The following is a 20,805-nucleotide window of genomic DNA, read 5'->3' as shown; positions in this document are numbered from 1 at the left end:
ACAAAGAAATAGCTCATTATACCCGCTAACAAGACACTAATTGGGTTGATTTGACTTCATCTAAAATAAGCACCAGGAGATACTCCAAATCTGTTACTCAGCGGTGCCAGTGTGAAGGACCAGAGTCCACGTCAGGAGGAGGGTAAGGCTGTGACTCCACTACTGTCACGTGGTACAAGCTTTCCATGGTCAACACATTAGAAACACTTCGGAGAATTTAGGCTCAGAGCCTCTTTCAACCAAAAGTACTTACAGCATGCTAAATGCAGCCCTGCAGAGACGCCGTGGAACAGAGCTGCAAACACCTATGTCAACAGGTAGAAAATAAAATGTAGAACAGAGCCATGTTTATGTGGTTTGAAATCTCATAGTTTTCTAAATTTGGGCTTCATAATACTCGCCAGAGGATTTCCAGGATAAAAAATATTACTGCTACTCTGTGCTTTCATTCTACTAAAATATCGGCATTCATCAGATTAATTACTTCGGTAGCTACCAAACACACAGACGGTGATAGCACTGATACTGGACACTCAGTAGCTATCTTGAAACTTTCCCAGCCAACACGCCTACTGTGCAATTTAGAGTATGTGATACAAAGCAGTTAGAACGTTATCTCCAGTACATCACTTGGACCTTTATATGTACGACATGTTCACTTAGCTATGTTTTATCACCATTATACATAGAGGAAGACAGCGTGTACGATAGCTCAATGAACTGAGAAAGGTTTTCTGAAAATATTTTTGTGGCTGAATTGAGTGCTCACGAAAGAGACGTGCCAGAGCGGCCAGAGGCGCACGGAAGTGCAGGCGCTCGGCGCGCGGGCGCGCGGGCCCGGCTGCCAGGTCATTTCCCGCGGCGTCTGCCACACCCGGCGTCCCCGAGACAGAGACGAGGCTGCCGTTCAAACCAGCTCCCGGGCAGGCTGGGCCGTGCGGGCTTAGGGCAGCTTTTGCCTCCCTTTCTTGTCCCTCTTGGTGACCCGAGGGTCCAAACTCGAGACCGGCCGAGGGACCCTGACCTTCCCCATCTGGCTCTCTCACCACTGCTCGGTTTCTGCTCGCTTCCCTGGATCTGAAGACACATGTTTGTGGTCACGACTGCATCAGCCCCTTTCCTGCTCACAAAGGTTTCCCGAGCACCCGACGGGGTCTCTCGCCTCCATCACGAAATGAGGCTTCAAGGAACGCTAACAGTAGAACCCTGGGGTTAACGACACCAACTCCCCACGGACTTCCAGGGCCGAGAGAGGGCCAGAGAACTCCTCCCACCCCATTTTGGTTGTTTTTGTTGTTTTGTTTGTTTGTTTTTGTGTTTGTATCTTCCGTTACATTCCACCAGCCTTAGTTTTCTACCGTGCCTCTTAGCTGATAACGGTCGAGGACACTGGCCTGATGAAAAAGAGAAGAGAAAGGAGAAGTTCTCTGATGAGCCAGCCACCCACGTAGGACTGCACTGTCCTACCGGTCTAGCGATAGAAGGTGGCACATTTTTTTCAACCTGATACAAAAATATTAACACTTCCGGACATTATAGGCATAAGTCGTTATATCTCTACAATATAATAATTTATACTGTACAGCTATAACAGATAACAAAAGGTGCAATCCTTTTTAAAAAATCACACAGTTCACATGTTTTTATCGTTTTATTTTTAAGTATAAACTTTTTAAACACTTTACATAAATTAACTCCTCTGAGACTAATATTTGATGTACAGTAAATTGTAATTCATATAAAAATTCATAAACAACTTGTCTCACATAATTTACAAAAAAATCAGGGCTTCCTTTGCTCATCATCAGTGACAAGGATTCTGTGTGGGCCGGTGTTTTTCTCCGAGAGGCACACCACGTTGGCCTCGTAAAATCCCTTAGAAATCCCCGCCCCCGGCAGAAGTCACTTGTGCCAATGTCCTTTTACAAAGCAGCACTGGGGAAGCAGTCGGGTTGTCCAGGAACAGTAACTCTGCCTCACATTCTAACATTAACAGGGATATACATCACACCCTATGCAGAGAGACTACTTCTTGTAAGCAAAGGTCGACAGCTGGGTAATATCTGGAAACACTGTATGCATCTCTACCTTCTTTAAACACAGTGCCTCGAAGAACAGACGGCCCGGGGCAAAATGGTTGGGCTTTTTTTTTTTCCTTTAATGATCTGTTTTCCTCGCAATACTTTCAGTCCAACTGAGTGCAGCTATATGCATATGTAAACATATTCTTTAAAGCCGATCACCTTTAAGGTCATTCAGAAGAAAGGTTTTGTTTTTGTCTGTCTGCTTTGATTGGGGGGGGTGTTGTTTTTTTTTTTAAGAGCAGTCTGGCTCTCCTCGGTGCCGGGGAGCCCCCTCGGCTCGCGCCCCAGACACATCTGCGCGGGGGTGGCGCTGCGCCTGGGGCTGGAGAGGCAGGCGGCCCCGCCGGTTCGGCCCCCGCGCGCGCGCGCGCGCTTCCCCGCCGCCGGCTCGGGCGTTACCTGCGGCCGATCTCGCTCTGGCGGAGGAACTGGATGTTGTCCGCGCTGTCTGCCAGCTCGGGGTACTGCTCCACCGAGAGCACGTAGTAGCCGTCGTAGCCCTGCACCCTGCCGGCGCTCAGCAGCTGCCGCTTCTCGCCCTCCGTCCAGAGGCGCGCGCCCTCCTCGCCGTCGCGCACGCGCTGCTGCTCGCGCGCCCAGGCCCGGGCGAGCGCGCGCTGCCGCGCCTGCTCCAGCACGCGCGCCCTCTCCTCGTCCAGGGTCGCGCCGTAGCGCACATGCAGCGCCAGCGCGCCGAACTGCAGCTCCACGTCCGCGAACCTGCGGGTCCTGCCGTTGACCACGGCGGTGGACTGCGACACGGTCACGTTGATGCCGTTCTCCAGCGCCCGGCGGCCGCTCGTCAGGCGCAGCGTGCCCAGGTCGCCCTCGGGCGTGCTGGTCTTGATGAAGTGGTGCGTGTCCCTGCCCTCGACGGTGAAGTGCAGGTCCTCCAGGTAGAGGGCGCTGTTGAGCACGGCCGCCACCTTGATGCAGTCCTCGTCGGCGATGTTGAGCGCGTTGGTCTGCACGCGGCCCCGGCTCACGGCCAGCATGACGCCCTTGCCGATCAGCGACTTAACCGTCGCAAACCACAGCCACGACGGCGCGCCGCTGCCCTGGCGCGCGCTCCCCCGCACCTCGGCCATCCTGCCCAGGGACAGGAAGGCCTTGGCCTGCCTCGCCACCTGCTGCTGGACTCCAAACGTGGGCTGAAAAGCGAAACAGAACAGGAGGGCGCTTTAGAGAACAGCCTCCGCCCGGGCGGGGCTCCGGCTGCGGGCAGGAAAAACGGAGGGGCGGGGAAGGCGGGGAGCGGGGGGCTGGGGAGAACCTCCGTCGGCTCTTGAGAGAGGCCGAGGCTTCGCCGGCCCCCGGGGTCCTCCCCCTCAGGCTGATCCCCAGTGTGTTTCGAAGGGCAGAGCGAGGTGGTAACGCCATCACGCGCGGTGCTTAGCAAAGCGTTTTCCTTTCTAATGGGGGCGAAGCATGCGGGGCTTTTGCCTTCTCTCTCCGTTTCCAGATGCCCTGTTCCCAGGCTCACCCCACGTGCGGAATCAGCTTATCGGGGCGTCCACCCCAGCACCGTTCTCCATGGCAGGCTGGCGAGAAAGCACCAGCACCCAGGGGAAGGCTGGAAAGCCTGGGAGCGCTTAGCGCTGGCTCACCGCGCCCCACTCGATACGCTTTGAAAGGCGTGTGCTTTAATTCAGGCAAACTCGGCACCGTCTCCGGGTGCACAGTTTGCAGCTGCACGTGACCACTATAATCGGCCACGATGGGCGGCGCACAGTGGGACAGCTGGCAACGAGTGTTTATTACTTTAGGAAAACATTTATTTTTTTCGCAGACTTAGGAGGCAGTGGGCCTTCGACATTGGCAGGGGTTTTAAATTGGGGAATTTTAACTCGGGCAGCTCTTATACCACCAGATGCTTGTCTGGCCAGGGTTTCCCCAAATGGAAACGTGTTTCCTTTGCAGCAGTGAAGGCACATTTGTTTGTCTGCTCTCCGGGCAGCCTTGATGTCTTTGCCTTCGATTCCCTAAGCTGTCCTATGGTGTGCTTCTGAAGACAGAGAACCTGAGCCTGACTGGAAAGGCTGCCTAGGAAAAAGAGTTGGCAGTCCATTTGTACAGTGAGACTTCAGTGTTTTCACACATGTTGGGAGGTCATCTGCCATTAGGACGCGCTCAAAGGCATTAGGAGACTTCAGGCTGTCTTCATGGCACTCGATCAGTGCAGATGTATTTGCAGTTAGAGTCAAAATGGCTCCCAGGTCCTGGAAGCTGGATGGGTTTTACTTTTTAAATGTAAAGGTGACATCTGAAAAAGGAATTGCTTTTATGTTAAGCATGAAACATGTACCAGAAAGCAGAGGTATTGGAACTGTGTATAACGTGTGTGTGTATGTGTGTTTTAGCCAGGATTGCCTTTTCTCTTTGCATTCATTGAAATTCTAGGAAATTGGTCAAGGGGCGGGGGTGGGGGTGGGGAATGAATCTTTCTAAGAAACTCTGCGCTCTCTTCTCTCTTCTACGGGGTAGCCCAATTTCTTGACCTTTAATTATTCTTGCTTTAAGCTAGAAATTCTGGTGTTTCGTTGTTGCATTCCTTTCTGATCTCTGCATGGTGGGAATTAAAAGTGCCACTTTCTGAAATGGCAGCTTTGACTTTGCAATTTTCCATTCTTTCTCCGTTTCTTTTATTTCCCAGAACAGTTCCAGGCTTCCTGCTCTGTTCTTTTCAGGAAAATTCCATAAGCACCTAATAGTAGGTGGTGCCTTACCAGAGGCCATTTTATTTTTATTTTTAATCCTTTCCCTTGAAACACTGCCAGTATTTTAAGGAAGTGGGACTTTGTGGCATTGCTTGCGAGCTGCTAATTTGTGATATGAACCCCCCGCCCTCCTGTTTATTGTATCTTTGCCTTAAGGTCCCAAATACTATAAACGTGCGTCCCTGGGGTTCCCTGTAGAAACCCTGCACTCAAAAATGAGCTTTCGCATTTTATTACCTTTTGATAATGCTTTTCTCTGTTTGTATTAGCATCACTAAAACCAGATTTAAGCCTGTTTCACAGGCCCCTGATTTGCTGAACAGAAATGCAAGAGGGAAGTGGTGCTTTCTTTCCTGAAAGAGTCAAAAAAATTAAAAATGGTCTTTGGTACAGTTTTCGCCCGGGTAGTCTGATTAAGCAGGGGAAAATAAGGTGCAAGTAAGCCCTTTATCACCTTTTCATGGTTTTGCTTTTTGTCTCTTACCGGTACATCATCCCACTGCTGACTCTTCACCAGTTCGTAAGAAGGCTCCGTTAAATCAAATTTGGGGACAGGGAACCCAGGAATAGCATTGTGCAGATGGAAGCCAAATGTCACCAGCCAGCTGTTAACATCTAAGAAAAGAAGGGTCCAAATGAAAGGCTTAGAGTTTATCTTGTGCTTTCCTGCACTGAAAGCCTTACCTTAAAACCCCACATTCGCAAACAATGACCCTGAAAAGGAGCCCACGTTCGCCATCGCCCTACAGTTAAAAACTGACTCAGACCCAGCAATCCCACTCCTGGGCATATACCCTGAGAAAACCATAACTCAAAAAGAGTCATGTACCAAAATGTTCACTGCAGCTCTATTTACAGTAGCCAGGACAGGGAAGCAACCTAAGTGTCCATCATCGGATGAATGGATAAAGAAGATGTGGCACATATATACAATGGAATATTACTCAGCCATAAAAAGAAATGAAATTGAACTATTTGTAATGAGGTGGAAAGACCTAGAGTCTGTCATCCAGAGTGAAGTAAGTCAGAAAGAGAGAGACAAATACCGTATGCTAACACATATATATGGAACTTAAGAAAATAAAAAATGTCATGAAGAGCCTAGGGGTAAGACAGGAATAAAGACACAGACCTACTAGAGAATGGACTTGAGGATATGGGGAGGGGGAAGGGTAAGCTGTGACAAAGCGAGAGAGAGGCATGGACATATATACACTACCAAACGTAAGGTAGATAGCTAGTGGGAAGCAGCCGCATGGCACAGGGAGATCAGCTCGGTGCGTTGTGACCACCTAGAGGGGTGGGATAGGGAGGGTGGGAGGGAGACGCAAGAGGGAGGAGATATGGGGATATATGTATATGTATAGCTGATTCACTTTGTTATACAGCAGAAACTAACACACCATTGTAAAGCAATTATACTCTAATAAAGATTTAAAAAATACTATTTTCAGACATGGTGACAATAACTTCAGTAGCAGAACGAAGTGAGACAGGGCTGCAGACAATGCAGATAACAGAGACTCACCTCGACAGAGGGGGTACACGGTCCCTCATGCTGGTGATGGTGATAAAAATGCGAATAACGACGCCCAGAAGCATGAAACAGACAGCGTTGTCGACAACAAATGGCATTGTAGTTAGTAAAGGCTTGTCTTAAATAGAAGTTCAAAAGCGACTGCCCAAGGATATGCAGGCTTCCACCACCCATTTCCTATTAATAAGAACCCTGAATTGTGGGTAGGAAGATCAACCTTGATTCTTAAAGATGAATGGTGAAAGCTGGCCAAGCTGGCCAAGGGCACAGGCGTTCTGATCCCATCAGTTCTGACTACACAGGCTCACTGTGCACAGGTGGAGACAAACTTTGGGGGAGAGAAGAGGCTGGAAACCTTTAAGATGGTATTTTAAAATATCACCACGTGATTCCAAAAGCCGTTAAGCTGAAAATAAGGCTTTGATTCTGTTCCGGAGGTTATAATGTTACAGAACGAGGCAGCAGGCTTGCAGCTATATGAGTACAGTTGGGTGTAGATTATTTTATATATTAAGCACATTGCTGGAAACCTTGAAATTGCATTTCACCTAATATATTTTATGCTGCTCCATCTCTCTTGATGTTTTTCAGAAAATGCTGCTGTGGCACTCCCTGCCGTCCACATCGCTGGGAGAGGATGAATCCAGGAGCTGTGGGCTTTCCAGCCTTTCAGCCACTGTCAACACCTCTTAAATAACCAGTGGTAAACTGCTTGTCAGGATGATGGAGGGCCACTTGTTCCCCATTTCCTTCTCCAGGGCACAAACTCTCACTTCATTGCCAGGCTGGCAGGTCCCTTTGTGCAGGCATCATATAGGCTATAAACCCAGTGGTGTCCTCCCTGTTTTAAATGGAGGGTTGCTGGTGGTGGAGGAGGATAGAAAGTAACACACTTGTGTGTGTGTGTGAATGTGTGCGTAAGATTACAGGGGGCTTGTATGTTAGCGAAAATTCTTTTTGGATGGGGCAGTGCTGGGGGCAAAGGTACTCCTATTATGAACAATGTCTGTGAAGCAGTGAAAATCAGAGGCTCCTATCAAGTGTTGAAAATTACTGCCCAACAAGTGGGACGTGAAGGCAGATAAGTACGGAAAACCCTGAAGGAGAATTCCATAAGGCTGTTGCTGAATCAGGACGCTGAGAGAAGGGACACGGAACTGGCTCGCGAGGGAGAGGGCTACGAAAAGCCCAGGAAAGCGGGAGGCAGATGCGCAGTGAACCGGGGGTGGAGAGCTGCGCGGAAAACAGACGTCTGGGAACGCCTCAAGCACTGGGCGAGAAACAGACAGCCGGAAGGAGGACCTAACGCGAGCCCAAACCAAACAAAACAGAAAACTCCAGAATAACCTTCCTCTAGGAAACATAAATATAGCCAAGAGGTTAATTATGGCAGAGTGTGACTCAGGAATGGAAGGTGGAAACAGAAGGCTTCAGAATCCCTGCAGCAGAGCACGAGGGAAGATCTCAGCTCACCAGAGGGAACCCTCGTGCACTGTGGGTGGGAGTGTAGACTTGTACAGCCACTAAGGAAAACAGGATGGACGTTCCTCACAAAGCTACGAATAGAATTACCATCTGATCCAGCAATCTCTCTTCTGCATATTTATCCAAAAAATAGAAAGACACTAATTCGAAAGGATACATCCACCCCTAGGTTCATTGCAGCATTCTTTACAACAGCCAAGATATGGAAACAATCTAAGTGCTTATCAATAGATGAATGGATAAAGAAGATGTGGTATGTGTACACACACACACACACACACACACACACACACACACAAAATGGAATATTAGTCACAAAAAAATGAAATCTTGCCATTTGTGACAACGTGGATGCCTGGACCTTGAGGGCATGACGCTAAGTGAAGTAATTCAGACGGAGAAAGGCAAACACGGTATGACTTCACTCGTATGATACAACAATGTTTTTTTTTTTTGGCCACGTTGTGCAGTTTGTGGGATCTTAATTCCCTGACCAGGGATTGAACCCAGGCCTTTGGCAGTGAAAACACAAGAGTCTTACCAACTGGACCAGCAGGGAATTCCCCTAACTCAGATGATATAAAAAAACCAAATGAATGACCAAACCAAACCAAACATGTAGATATAGAGAACAGAGTAGTGGTTACCAGAAGGGCAGGAGGTGGGGAGGACAAAGCGGGGAAACGGCATCAACTATGTATGGTGACGGATGTCACGTAAGTTTTTGTTGGCGAGGACGCTGTCGTGTGTACAGAAGTAGAAGCAGAATGTTGTACACATGAAACATATAATGTTGTAAAGCAATGTTACCTCAATAAAGAGTAAAGAAGCTGCTCGTTAAAGGGAACCAGAGTCACGCTTGCAAGGACTTGTCTCTGTTTCACATCCTGGTGCTTCTGTGGTGGCAGAAGGGGAACTCAATGTTTTAAATTGGATCATGCACTAAATTTGGAAAGGTCTTAAATCTATACCCATATTGGCAGAAAAACTTATGTGTTCATTAGCAGTGCCACCGTCCAAGAACACTGCCCTCACTGGTGATGAAGACAGTAGCATAAGAGGACACAACTGAGGAGAGGAACGGGATCCACTGGCTAAGCATCACTGCCCCCAGGCGACAGTGGGGAAGAGCGCGTTAACACACCTCCCAGGGATGGGCTGCTGAGTCGCGTGGTGTCGTGTTCCTTACTGGTTCCTTCATTAGAACTTGACACACGTGTAAAAGGAAAACCTGCCTCACACACTTGCGAGGCACAACTGCACACGTCACTGTATTTAATACCACAAAGTAGGCATTGCTCTCCCCATTTTACTTTTAAGGAAACAGACTCAAAAAGTCATGTGACTTGGCTATAAAGCGTTGGAATTGGAACTCCAATTTGGGGACTCCAAGTTCCTCGTGTTTTCTGCACCCCCATGTCCCTTCCCTTCCTTAAGTGACTGGATTGCATGTCATTTCAGAAACCTGTGGTCTTGGGCACTGGCAGGCAGAATAGGAAAAAACGAACTATGTCTCAGTGTCCCTCTGTGGTTTCTCCTTGGTTTCATTTAAAAGGTTAGGCATTTGATTTTGCATGAGGGAAGCGTACTGTTAAACTACCGGCCGTTATTTCGTGTGTTAATCCAGTGATTAAAGTACTTGGAAAGGAAAAACAATTACACTTACCTGTGATGTAGTCTTTCACATCATGGATTTTGCTTGCAGGGTTGTTATTCCTAAACATATACAGGTTAAAGGGAGCTGGGTCCTTCCCAATCCTTTTCCAGATTTCTATGTCAGGCGTTGTCCATCGTCCTGCCAAAATGTCATAATCCCTTTCTCCAAAGTGGATTAATTTTGTGAGTGGGTCATACAAGCCACCATGAAATCCAATCACCAGCTGAAAGTCAATGTTGGAGTCAAAATAGATTTCGCCGTATGCGGTGTACTGAATCTGTTTGAGCATAAGCCCGTTGCTGCTGAAGACAGCCAGTGGTGTCCCTGTGTTGTCTGACGCGATGTAGAATTCGTCCCCGCTGCTGATTTCCATGGCAAAAAGATGTCCTTGGAGATCGTAATAGAGGGAGGTGATCTCTGAACTCGAATGGTTGTAGACGTGCGTAATCCTGGTGGGATAAGTGAGGTCCGCGTAAAAAAACTGCAGGTGCTGTCCCAGACTGGTCTTGCTAGACACACGCCTTCCCAGGCCGTCGTAACGATAGATCACTGTCCAGCCGCTGCCTTTACTGTACACTCGGGTCAGAAGCCCCTTGGAGCTGTACTCAAAGATCTCTGTGCCTCTCTGACGCAGGAAACCATCTTCGTCCAACCGGTACTGAACATCACCCAGTCGGGTGATCCTGTCCCGCAGGTCATAGCGAAGAGGCGTCAGGCGTGCGCTGTTACTCGGGTTCAGTAAATGGAGGTTTCCGTTCAGGTCGTAGTTGTAGCGCCACATGATTTTTTCATTCAGATAAACTGTCTGGAGCTGTCCGTCAACATCATACTCATAAGCGTATTTGGTAGTGTTGGCGAAGGGCCCTATTTTAATCTCTCTCTTGGTTACCCGACCCATGTTATCATACTGAATTGTAATCCAGTACATGAGTGACCTGAAGATCTCATACTGAATTTCCTTGATGCGGCCGTGAGCATCAAAGTGCTTCGTGTAAGTCATTACAGCTGTGGAAATGATCTGGTTAATATCATAATATATAACTCCAAATTTTCCAAACTGCTCCACTTTTCCGGAAATGTCATCGAACTGATAGAGGTCAATGGGCAGCGGGGTTTCATTGATGACACCCTGCATGCTGGTCACCCGAAAGCTGTTGTCGTAGCTGTAGTCGAACCTCGCGTTCACCATCCCATCTTCACTGAAGCGGAAGATCTGCCTGTCGACGAGAGGCCCAATTTGCCTGTATCTGATGGTGCAAATGAAACCGTCGCTCTGGAGGTTTACCGTCTTGAGGACGCCTGCCGATTCATCGTAGGTAAAGCTGACTCTCGTGCTATCGTATAAGATCTCTGAGAGCCTGGTCTGCCTCCTGTACTTGAATAAGACCCTCCGACTCGTACCCAGGAAGGCCGTCTGGAGAAGCAGCCCCCCCTCGTTGTAGTCCGTGATGACGGAGGCGTTGCTCTCCGGGGGGTTGTATATGTTACGGTAATAGCCGATGGAGCGGATGGTCTGCATCGTGTGGCGAGCCACGCTGGGCATGGTGATGGCCGACAGCTGGTCCCACATGTCGTACTCGAAGATGTACTGCCGCTGGCTATGCAGCAGAAGCACCATGGACTGCAAAGAGAGGACACACCGTTAGCCGGCACTCGCGAACGGCGGAGGGGAGCAAACGCAGAGGTAGTGACCACAAACGCGCAAAACACTCCACTTGAGAGAGTGGTTTTCATTCCAACTGGGTCTCCTCGACTTTCCACGTCGCTACCGATTTCCTGCCTGATTTGCCTGGATGCTTAATCGTGAGGGGTTCTGCAGTGAGTGTCTCAGGTCTCAGGACCGGACCTTTTTTTTTTTTTCCAGGCATTCATAGCCAAGCAGAAGATTGTCCATGGAGTCCGGTAAGTCGTAATACGGGCGCGAGCAAAGCTGCTTCAGAGACAGCATTTCAAGGGGAAAACAGCATATGGCAAGTGCAGTCCTGTCCATAATTAGCAATTATTTAGTAAGGCGGCTTTTCCCCCTCATTTGATTGAAGAACCACTCAAATCGTGTTTTAATTTCCAGGGCATTTGGGGAAGGAGCAAAGCATTCAAAACATTACTTTATAAAGAAGAAACATAGGGTTTCCCTGGTGGCGCAATGGTTACGAATCTGCCTGCCAATGCAGGGGACACGGGTTCGAGCCTTGGTCCGGGAAGATCCCACATGCCACGGAGCAACTAAGCCCGTGCGTCACGGCTACTCAGCCTGAGCTCTAGAGCCCGTGAGCCACAACTACTAAGCCCGCGTGCTACAACTACTGAAGCCCACGTGCCTAGAGCCCGTGCTCTGTGCCCCGCAACGAAGAGTAGCCCCCACTTGCCGCAACTAGAGAAAGCCCGCATACAGCAACGAAGACCCAACGCAGCCAAAAATAAAATAAATTTATTAAAAATAAATAAAGAAGAAAGATAAAATTAGCCCAGAATGGATCATGGGTACCTAAAGCATCAACAGCAACAAACACTGCTACAAACACATCACTCGCTGAATGAGAGCTGTCAATGCCCTTATTAGGAATACGGATCCAGATATTCTGCTTGTCTGCAGATTCTTAAATGGCATCTGTAATGACAGGAACATCTGAATTCTGAAATTTCCTTTTGTGAGAACCAAATCAGACTTGTACCTCAGGTGCGGGGAGGATGGTTCCTGGGCTACAGACTTGCTTTGGTGCTAAATTATAAGGTGAATAGATAGATAAATAAAAATAAGCTCTGGGGCTTCCCTGGTGGCGCAATGGTGGAGAGCCCGCCTGCCGACGCAGGGGACACGGGTTCGTGCCCCGATCCGGGAAGATCCCACATGCCGCGGAGCGGCTGGGCCCGTGAGCCATGGCCGCTGGGCCTGCGCGTCCGGAGCCTGTGCTCCGCAACGGGAGAGGCCACAACAGTGAGAGGCCCGCGTACCCCCAAAAAAATAAAATAAAAAAATAAGCTCTGCATATTTGGCAAGTAATTGCAGAAAGACAAAAGACAATGTATCAGGCCAACGCGAGACAAGGCCAACCTGGAGGCTGGTTAGGTAGCTCTTGCCGTGGTGCAGTGCATGGGCGGTTCTATCCTCTGAGGAAGCCCCCTCTAAAACCTGGTAGACCGAATGGAAGGATGGCCAAACTGGGAGCTGGTTAGACTAGGAGCCCACTTCCCCACCTACCCCCCGCACCGGGACTCGCTCTTTGCTTTTGACATAGAAACTCATAACCCCGTGTCCAAGGCTCATTCTTTGCTCCTTTTTTTTTTACGCGGGCCTCTCACTGTTGTGGCCTCTCCCGTTGCGGAGCACAGGCTCCGGACGCGCAGGCTCAGCGGCCATGGCTCACGGATCCAGCCCCTCCGCGGCCTGTGGGATCCTCCCGGACCGGGGCACGAACCCGCGTCCCCTGCATCGGCAGGCGGACTCTCAACCACTGCGCCACCAGGGAAGCCCTCTTTGCTTCTTTATCGTCCACCATTTTCAGAAGCAGTTTGCCTGACTTACGCTCCTGCAGAACCTCCTGTCTGGGCACATCTAGGGGCAATTTTTGTGCGCAGACTCCACGGCAACAGTCTTGAGACTTGTTCCTGGTGGTCTGCAGCCTTCCGAGGAAGCCTGGAGCGCTGCCGAATTCACAGGCCCAGGACCCAGTGCTGCAGAGTCATTCAGAATCACAGCTCACGGCAGGCAGTAATACTCCTTACTTGGCCATGGGTAAGTTTGGGCCTAGGGTGCCTATCCTAGCGAGGAAACGGAAATAGTCTGGGTGGATTTTAGAGATTTGGGAGAGGTGGTGAGAAAGTGCTCGTTGGCTTTTCTCATCCCTGTTGATACATGGACGTGATCTCGGTCACTGCTGGTGTCATTTTGTGACAGTGGCCCTTACCAATGACATGCCCCTTTGCTCCCTTTAAAGATTTTTCAGTCACATTATGGTCACTACTCTCAATTTTGGGGGCCTGAGAGTTTATTTTATTTATTTATTTTTGGCCTCACTGCTCGGCTCGCGGGATCTTAGCTCCTCGAGCAGGGATTAAACCCACACCCTAGCATTGGCAGTGCGGAGTCCTAACCACTGGACCGCCAGGGAATTCCCAGTCTGGGGGTTTATATTTCTGTTACTCTTCTCTGTAATGCGCTTAATTTAAATTGGGAAGAGTGTTGCAGAATGAGGTAGTGTTCCACTCCCAGCAACTTCAGGCAGGAGTTGTCTCGGGGCTTGTAGGTTGCAGGATGAGCTATTCTCCAGGTGTCGGGATTTGCTCTCAGGAAGGTAAGTGTGGAGGGGGCTTACTCTGTGCTCTCTCAACAAATAACAGCCGGAGGACTAACCATAGCGTGTGATGACGAGTCTGGAGGGAAACTGTCACCTAATGGGTCTCCTCCGTTGTCTCAGGGGTGCGTCTCTTCTAAGGAGGGCACATAGGCGGGTTTGCAAGAGGAGAAATTGGCAAGTAGGGTGGTAGCTGGAAGCACTGTAGAGTTAGCGGGCTGCCTGAAGGTGAACCCTGAACACGAACTGGTCCTCAGGAAGAGGAAGTAGCCAGGACGGCTCAGGTGCAGGGGAGAGGTAGGTCCAGAGCATCTCTGGTGGAGACACCACGGGGCGAGTGAGCGCGACAGTGACGTGCGTGTGAGTGTTCGGAGGACAGGGTTATTCTGTGTAACCGAGGAGGGGGCAGGCAGTGAGGCTGGGAGCTGTGTCTGTGCCTCTGCTGCCGTGTGGTCGCTGGCAGTGTGGGTGCACTGAGCTGAGAGGCACCCAAGCGCAAAACCAGTGCGAACCTGCATCTCAAAGGCAGGTGAAACCTCCCATGAATATGCTTCTTGGTGGATTCTACTTCTTCAGAAAGGAACTACAGAGGGGTGGTCTTTTCCTCTATTGTTCTTTCTTCTTTTTTTAAAAATATTTATCTTTGGCTGCTTCGGGTCTCAGTTGAGGCACATGGGATCTCTCCTTGGGGCGCGCGGGCTCAGCCGTTGTGGCGCGTGGACTTAGTTGCCCCGTGGCGTGTGGGATCTTAGTTCCCGGACCAGGGATCGAACCCGCATCCCCTGCATTAGAAGGAGGATTCTTAACCGGTGGACCACCAGGGAAGTCCCTCCTTTTTCCTTTTCCTTTCATTCTCTCTTGACCCCAGTCACTACCCGAAAGCTGGCATCTACGACCTGGCATTCTGCACACGTATAACTTGAAGTCTTGTTTGGTGGTGTGCACAGGTCCCAAGAATGGCTGCCCTTTACATGCAGAAGAAAGGGGAGAGGCCACAGGGGACCAGATGCGTGGCTTTTTAAAACACAGCCTCTTTTGGTTACTAATGCATAAGTCAGGTGTATGTGCTTTTTATGGTTATGTCGAAGCTCTGCGGGCAACAACGCAAAACTGACAGCTGTAACTGTGCGAATGCGTAAGGCTCTTTCTCAAATGAAAAAGCTCGCACGGAGATGATTTACAAATGACTAACAAGCTCAAGGTCTAATTTGTGAATGTTGTTGACGTATGAGGTTGGCAGGTGGGCGCTGTTGTGGCTTGTTTGTTCACAGCACAAATCACGTAAAAGGGTCTCGGAGAGGAGACCTTAACTGAGGAGAAACACCGCGGCTAATGCAGGAATTCATCAGCGCTCTACAGCTGTGATCTCCATGTGGGCACTCAGAATAACAAGCGGGGCTCAGTCACGTGACACTGGTCCCCCCGGAAGTGCGCTTGGGTGACTGCTGGACAATACCTGTGTTTACCCTCCGTGTGCAGGCGTACCTTTTCCAAGTACGTGTAACTCCATGTTTTCCCGTCGGCAAAAACCCGGGAAACGATTCTCCCCTGTCCGTCGTAATCTACTTTCTCGCTCGTAGTTCCCCGCTGGACGCTGGCCACTTGACCCGTGGGTGAATAGGTGACATTGACGGCCATCAGCTTGCTGCTTGGCAGCCAGAGAGTCGGATGCCCTGAGGTGTCATAGGCGATCCTCAGGAGGAACTTACGGTGGTCATCATAGATCTTTTCTGTCTTTGTTGTTCGATCAAAGTCAACTGAAAGGAGGTTTCTGCCATTAACCTGTTACCACGCAAACAAGAGGACAAAATAAATCACGCCGTTCCAGTACCAGCCCCTTATTACCCCTCAGGGTCCCCACTATTGTTTAAACACCGCTTATGATGATTGATTCTCTTTGTCAGTAAACTAATTTAGCAACTTCTTGGGCACAAGTGCAAGGCAGTAGATTAACTGCTCTTTTAAAAGGTTTCATTAAGCAGAAATACAGCCTGGCATTTGTTCAAAACCTTTTCAATTAAATTTTGTAACCTTAAGCAACTGATAAGAAAAATGCCGAAATGCATTTGCTTTCAAGTTTGCTCAGAAGATAGGAAGGTGGTAAACCTGACATCTCTGCACATTACTCAAATCCCTCCCCCGCCCTGCCCAGAAGACATTGGGAAATAATTGCTTACTAGATTAATCACGGCTACATTAAATAAAACGGTGGTAAACGTGATTCTAGCCCTTCGAGGAGCAGTTAAGAGCAGATAATGTGGAACCCACATTACTGTAAATTATTAATTAGTTGAAATAGCGGGAGGTTACAAACATGACCCTTGGTTTTGGCTACGTGCTGAAGTGTCACAATTTTTTGGAATGCCTTTTTCTTTGATAACATCTGGTTCACTGGCAAGGACTTCAGATCCTTCACTCCCACATCTACAGTCTGACCACTGTGCTTACTTTACAAATCTAGCCCCATGCTGTTGTCGTAGGGTCTCTGTGTCACGTCCAGAATCTCTGACTACATCTGGCTGTTACTGTCTGTGGTCCAGGGCACACACCAGCCAGCATCTGCTACTGTGCTGGACACGTGGCCTTGGTTAAATTCTACTTTACACATGGTCTACAGTGTTTGCAGAAGACAAGGGCCAGTCCATTCTTTGGTTTTCTACTGCACCTTTGTGGTGATGGTGGCTTGTCCATACCAAAATGCTTATTAACTGTTTGGATTGTTACAAGTTAAATGGGAAAATCTTAATTTTACTTGACCATGTCCTAGCTAGAACCTTCAAAACAGACAGTGCCAGCTGATCACTTACACACACACACACACACACACACACACACACACCACTTATACACACACACACACCACTTATACACACACACACACACACCACTTATACACACACACACACACACCACTTATACACACACACACCACTTATATACACACACATATATACCCACCACTTATACACACCCCCCCAATATATGTAAACATACATGTATGTCCATACATAATATACACGTATATTTATGTAAAATCTGGGATAAAAATTTGTGCCTTGTATCACGGCCATTAAACAAGGCCCATGAAAAAATTCTCCTTAAGCTCTATTTAAACTTTTCCAATTAGCTCTTCAGGGGGAGGACTGTGAAGTCCATGGAAGGGTAAAGATATCAGCTGAAAAGAAGTTCATGCCTAACAGGCAAAGTGGTCGGGGTCAGGGTGCCGGGGAAGCGCCCAGATGATTCACAATGAATGAGAAAGCGGAGCCCTGGATGCAAGTGAGGAGGCCGTAAGTTTTCAGTTCTGTCACTGCAGATCCAGCTGATGCAGGAAAAAGAAAAACCCCTCGAGCCATAGAGCAACTGGTGTGTGTTGCTGTGGGGCGTGCACCTGTGTCGGAGGGGGCAGCCAGGAGTCCGAAAGCCCCATTTCCACACACCACAAGGTCTAGAAGCAGCGAGGCCCTGGGCTCTCAGTGAGTTTATATGATTCTGACCAGCAGCTGAAGGCTTTCCGGGCTTCTGTTTTCCCAAATGGAAATGTCTGCAGAATAGCTGCTCGGCCGTCTGTGAATGTTGTGAGACTTGATGAGTTTAGGTTTGCAGGATGCTTTGTGTACCTTGGAAGGAAGCTACTAGCTTACAAGGACGTATTTTGAAGTCTGAAGTTTTACAGATGTGATTTGACATCAAAGAGCTCAATACTGAACTGGCAGAATCCAGCTCTTCAGCTTCCATCTGCACACTTGTGATGCCTTAGGAAGAGGCTTTGCACAATTTAAATGGTTTCCTGGGGCTCTTGTTTTTCTCACACTGTGATTTAAAAACCAAAACAACAGAGTGTTTAGGTCTGCCCTCCTTTTTCCGCCCTCAGGTTATTCCAGGCTACGAATAGCCAAGCGAGGCCGCCTGTGTAGTTAGTTGCCATGGACGGCAGCCCGCAGTCGCACCCCATCTGTTTGCGTTTTACTTGTATTCATTTTAATTTGTATCTCGAGTCTTTATTGCCTTCCTGAACCCTCCTTTGTCTCTGCAGTATTTCCTGCGGGTAGAGTACAGGGAATCTGCTCTGCAGATCCAGTATGGCTGCTTGGTCAGGAAGGGAGAAGGGCCAGAGGCAGGCCTGGGACCCCTTCTTCGCATGCCTGCGCCCACCACCGGGCTTCTGATTTGTCGCTCTGGTTTGGGACTCTGGCTGCACAACACCGAAGCGTCCAGGAGAACATCTAACGCTGCCACACCACGCATGTCACCATATGGAAACATCTAGAAGCACCGCGAGAGCAAACATCTGGATAGCAGTTAACATTTTTCTTTTTATCCAGACAAATGCCTTTCTTGTGTCCTCCAACTGAAGAAATGAGGAAAGAATTAGAATGTGGCTGTGTTTTTCTCCACGTTCACAACACAAGCCAAGGTTTTAACTGTTCTTACTGTTTCCAGACACCAGCCACTGTTATTCAATAGGTAACATTTCAGAAGATGCTCACAGATGTTTTGTTTTTTTCCATCCCTCTCAAACCTGCCTGCACGTTCTCCTTTGGGTGCTGCAGACAAAATGCACAAGTCAAGGGACATTTCCATCTGGAACACAGTCGCTTAACTGCACCTGTATGAAATCACAACTATTTTGCAAACTTTTTTTTGACAGTCATAGAGGACCAGCATTGTTGCCCCAGTGGCCTTTTAATAAATATTTTTAACATAAAAAAATATCAAGTTACATTGAGTAGTTCACCTAAGATGAAAAACCTTCTATCAGATCGTTACGATACCTCCAGCTACATAAAAATGAATCCAAATGTTGTGTCTGGATAAAAGCTCACCATGAATTCCTTTGTGATATACAGCGTTTCTTTTTTTTTTTTTTTGCGGTACGCGGGCCTCTCACTGTTGTGGCCTCTCCCGTTGCGGCGCACAGGCTCCGGACGCGCAGGCTCAGCGGCCATGGCTCACGGGCCCAGCCGCTCCGCGGCATGTGGGATCCTCCCGGACCGGGGCGCGAACCCGTGTCCCCTGCATCGGCAGGTGGGCTCTCAACCACTGCGCCACCAGGGAAGCCCTACAGCGTTTCTTTTAAGTAAGCATGGAAAATCCCCATGTTCAAAGATCATGTCCAGCATGCCTGCAATCAATCATAATGCCCCTTTGATATCGGGAAGTGGGTAGTTATTTTCCCTCTGTAACGCTTGAAAAACTGAGGCACAAAGAGGTTAAAACAATGTCTGTATGTTTGACGACACAAAGCACAGTCAGCCTGTATTCAGGTATCCAGACTGTTTGTGACACTATCTCAACTCCCTGGTGTCCTTGTTAGAACATCAACTGTCTGCAGGCGGTTCTGTGTCCCCTCCACACGTCAGCAAGTGCTAACTGTTCTGCACCATCCCACTCTAGGCCCCCTGCCAGTCAGACGAAAGTGAGATACAGGACGGCACACAGACGTGATGGGCATAATAAGAGTTAAATAAGCTATCATATTTACGCATGCCTCGAAACACCCTTTCGGCCTTCAAGTTTCGAGAATTTCTTTTTCATGTAATCCACTAAATGTTTTCCTTTAAGCATCAGAATTCTGGGCAAGTTTAAAGATGACTTTTATTATTAGGATAACATAACAATTTTTGGGAATTGATCAAAGGCTGGTTCTAAAGTCCAACACTGACAAAAATTAGGACTGTTTACCAAATACTGTAAGACAAGGACAAGCAACTATTATGCATGTCTTTTTAAAAAAAAATGTAGGTACAAGCGAGTAAGCTAAGGAATTGTCTCATCTTTGTTCTGTTTTCCCACATCTCTGCCATGATTGCCTCTGCTGGGTATCCCTATGTATCCAACCCCCTTTCCCTTAATGCAGTTTCACAGAAAATGCTTTCCATGTTGCTCATTTCTTGTACAATTTTTCCTTTTGTACTCCTTGGCTTTTTTTTTTTACCTTTTAAACCACTCCATCTAGTGTTATACCTATTATATCCACGTGATCTATTCAACTGAGTGTTAGGTTTCCTGCAGTCAAACATCTGCAAGGACGTGCTGCTATTCCTACAGCTTCTCTCTGAGGAAGATCTAGAGGCCATGAAATAACCCGATTCTAAGGCTGGCTCTTCCTCATTCTTTCATTTATTGAATAAATATTTGAGGGCCCACCCTGTGTCAGGCCATAGCTAGATTTAGGCCAGTAACTTAAAAATGAAAAGACGTTTCTGCTAGGAGATAATGAAAGGTAAGAGAGGAGACGTCCTCTGTTTCAGGAAAGGGAGGAGCAAAAACAGGCGGCTCTTCGGGCTGATTCTCTGATTCCTGATTCAGAGGCCCTGGTGGCCTCGCGTCACGCCCCTCCTTCCTCCTCTGCGCCCTAATTTGGCAGTTTACAGGTCCGGTCCTCCAACGAGACGTTCACACCATTGCTTTCTCCCTAGAATTCCTCTCAGAATCCACAGAGGATGAAATCAGCAAGCCGAGCTAGCACATCCAATCTTATCTTTTTTTTTATTACATCTTGATTGGAGGATAATTGCTTTACAACGGGGTGTTAGTTTCTGCTTCATAACAAAGTGAATCAGTTATACATAAACATATGTTCCCATATCTCTCTTGAAAGTACGCAACCCTCCCTTGTGATCTTGGCACTGTCTCTATGTGAGCCATCACACGTATCAGCTGGAAATCTCCTTTCAGTGTGAACGAACAGGCCGTTTTAAATAGTGTAGCTTCTGAAATGACTTGCTGAGGCATTGTCGTTCTGGTATTTAGAAAGAAACTCACACCCATGCCTGTGTGCACTGGTCTCTTCCTCCCCAAAGGGAGGTGTTTTCTTCATTTAGAATCTGACACTGAGAATCAGAGACTTAAAATCGGCTTTTTCCTCTACTCTTCTTATTTCCTTTTTTATGTCTAGAAAATCAGTATTAAAAAGGAAAACGAAGGATGCACTTAGACTAGCTTGTCTCGAAGAACAGTGGGCCACATGTGACGTGGTCAGTTTCTGGGCAAAGCATTTCCCATAATCGTTCTTGTGTTTTCGTAACAA

The 20,805-nt window shown here is 48.3% G+C and overlaps 1 protein-coding gene across 18 annotated transcripts in view; it reads right to left on the bottom strand.

Moving 5' to 3' along the window:
- Window positions 1–1,340: 1,340 nt before the first annotated feature.
- The window catches only part of TENM3 (teneurin transmembrane protein 3), a 697,856-nt gene continuing 678,391 nt past the window's right edge, over window positions 1,341–20,805 (bottom strand). For 8 of the 18 annotated variants that reach the window (XM_079909550.1, XM_079909554.1, XM_079909551.1 and 5 more), the window contains 4 exons: window positions 15,258–15,554; window positions 9,490–11,101; window positions 5,286–5,416; window positions 1,343–3,235 (listed from right to left, as the gene is read on the bottom strand). In XM_079909550.1, coding sequence (XP_079765676.1) covers window positions 2,480–3,235; window positions 5,286–5,416; window positions 9,490–11,101; window positions 15,258–15,554 — 2,796 coding nt within the window. In that variant the 3' untranslated portion in view covers window positions 1,343–2,479. Of the gene's footprint in view, window positions 3,236–3,291; window positions 4,348–5,285; window positions 5,417–9,489; window positions 11,102–15,257; window positions 15,555–20,805 lie in introns of those variants that run through there. The other 10 variants (XM_079909545.1, XM_079909543.1, XM_079909548.1 and 7 more) reach the window with 5 other exon arrangements.

Source organism: Stenella coeruleoalba (genome assembly GCF_951394435.1).
Source record: "Stenella coeruleoalba genome assembly, chromosome: 21".
Classification (NCBI taxonomy): domain Eukaryota; kingdom Metazoa; phylum Chordata; class Mammalia; order Artiodactyla; family Delphinidae; genus Stenella; species Stenella coeruleoalba.
Note: the sequence above shows the minus strand (reverse complement) of the source record. Positions and strands in the feature narration are given on the sequence as shown.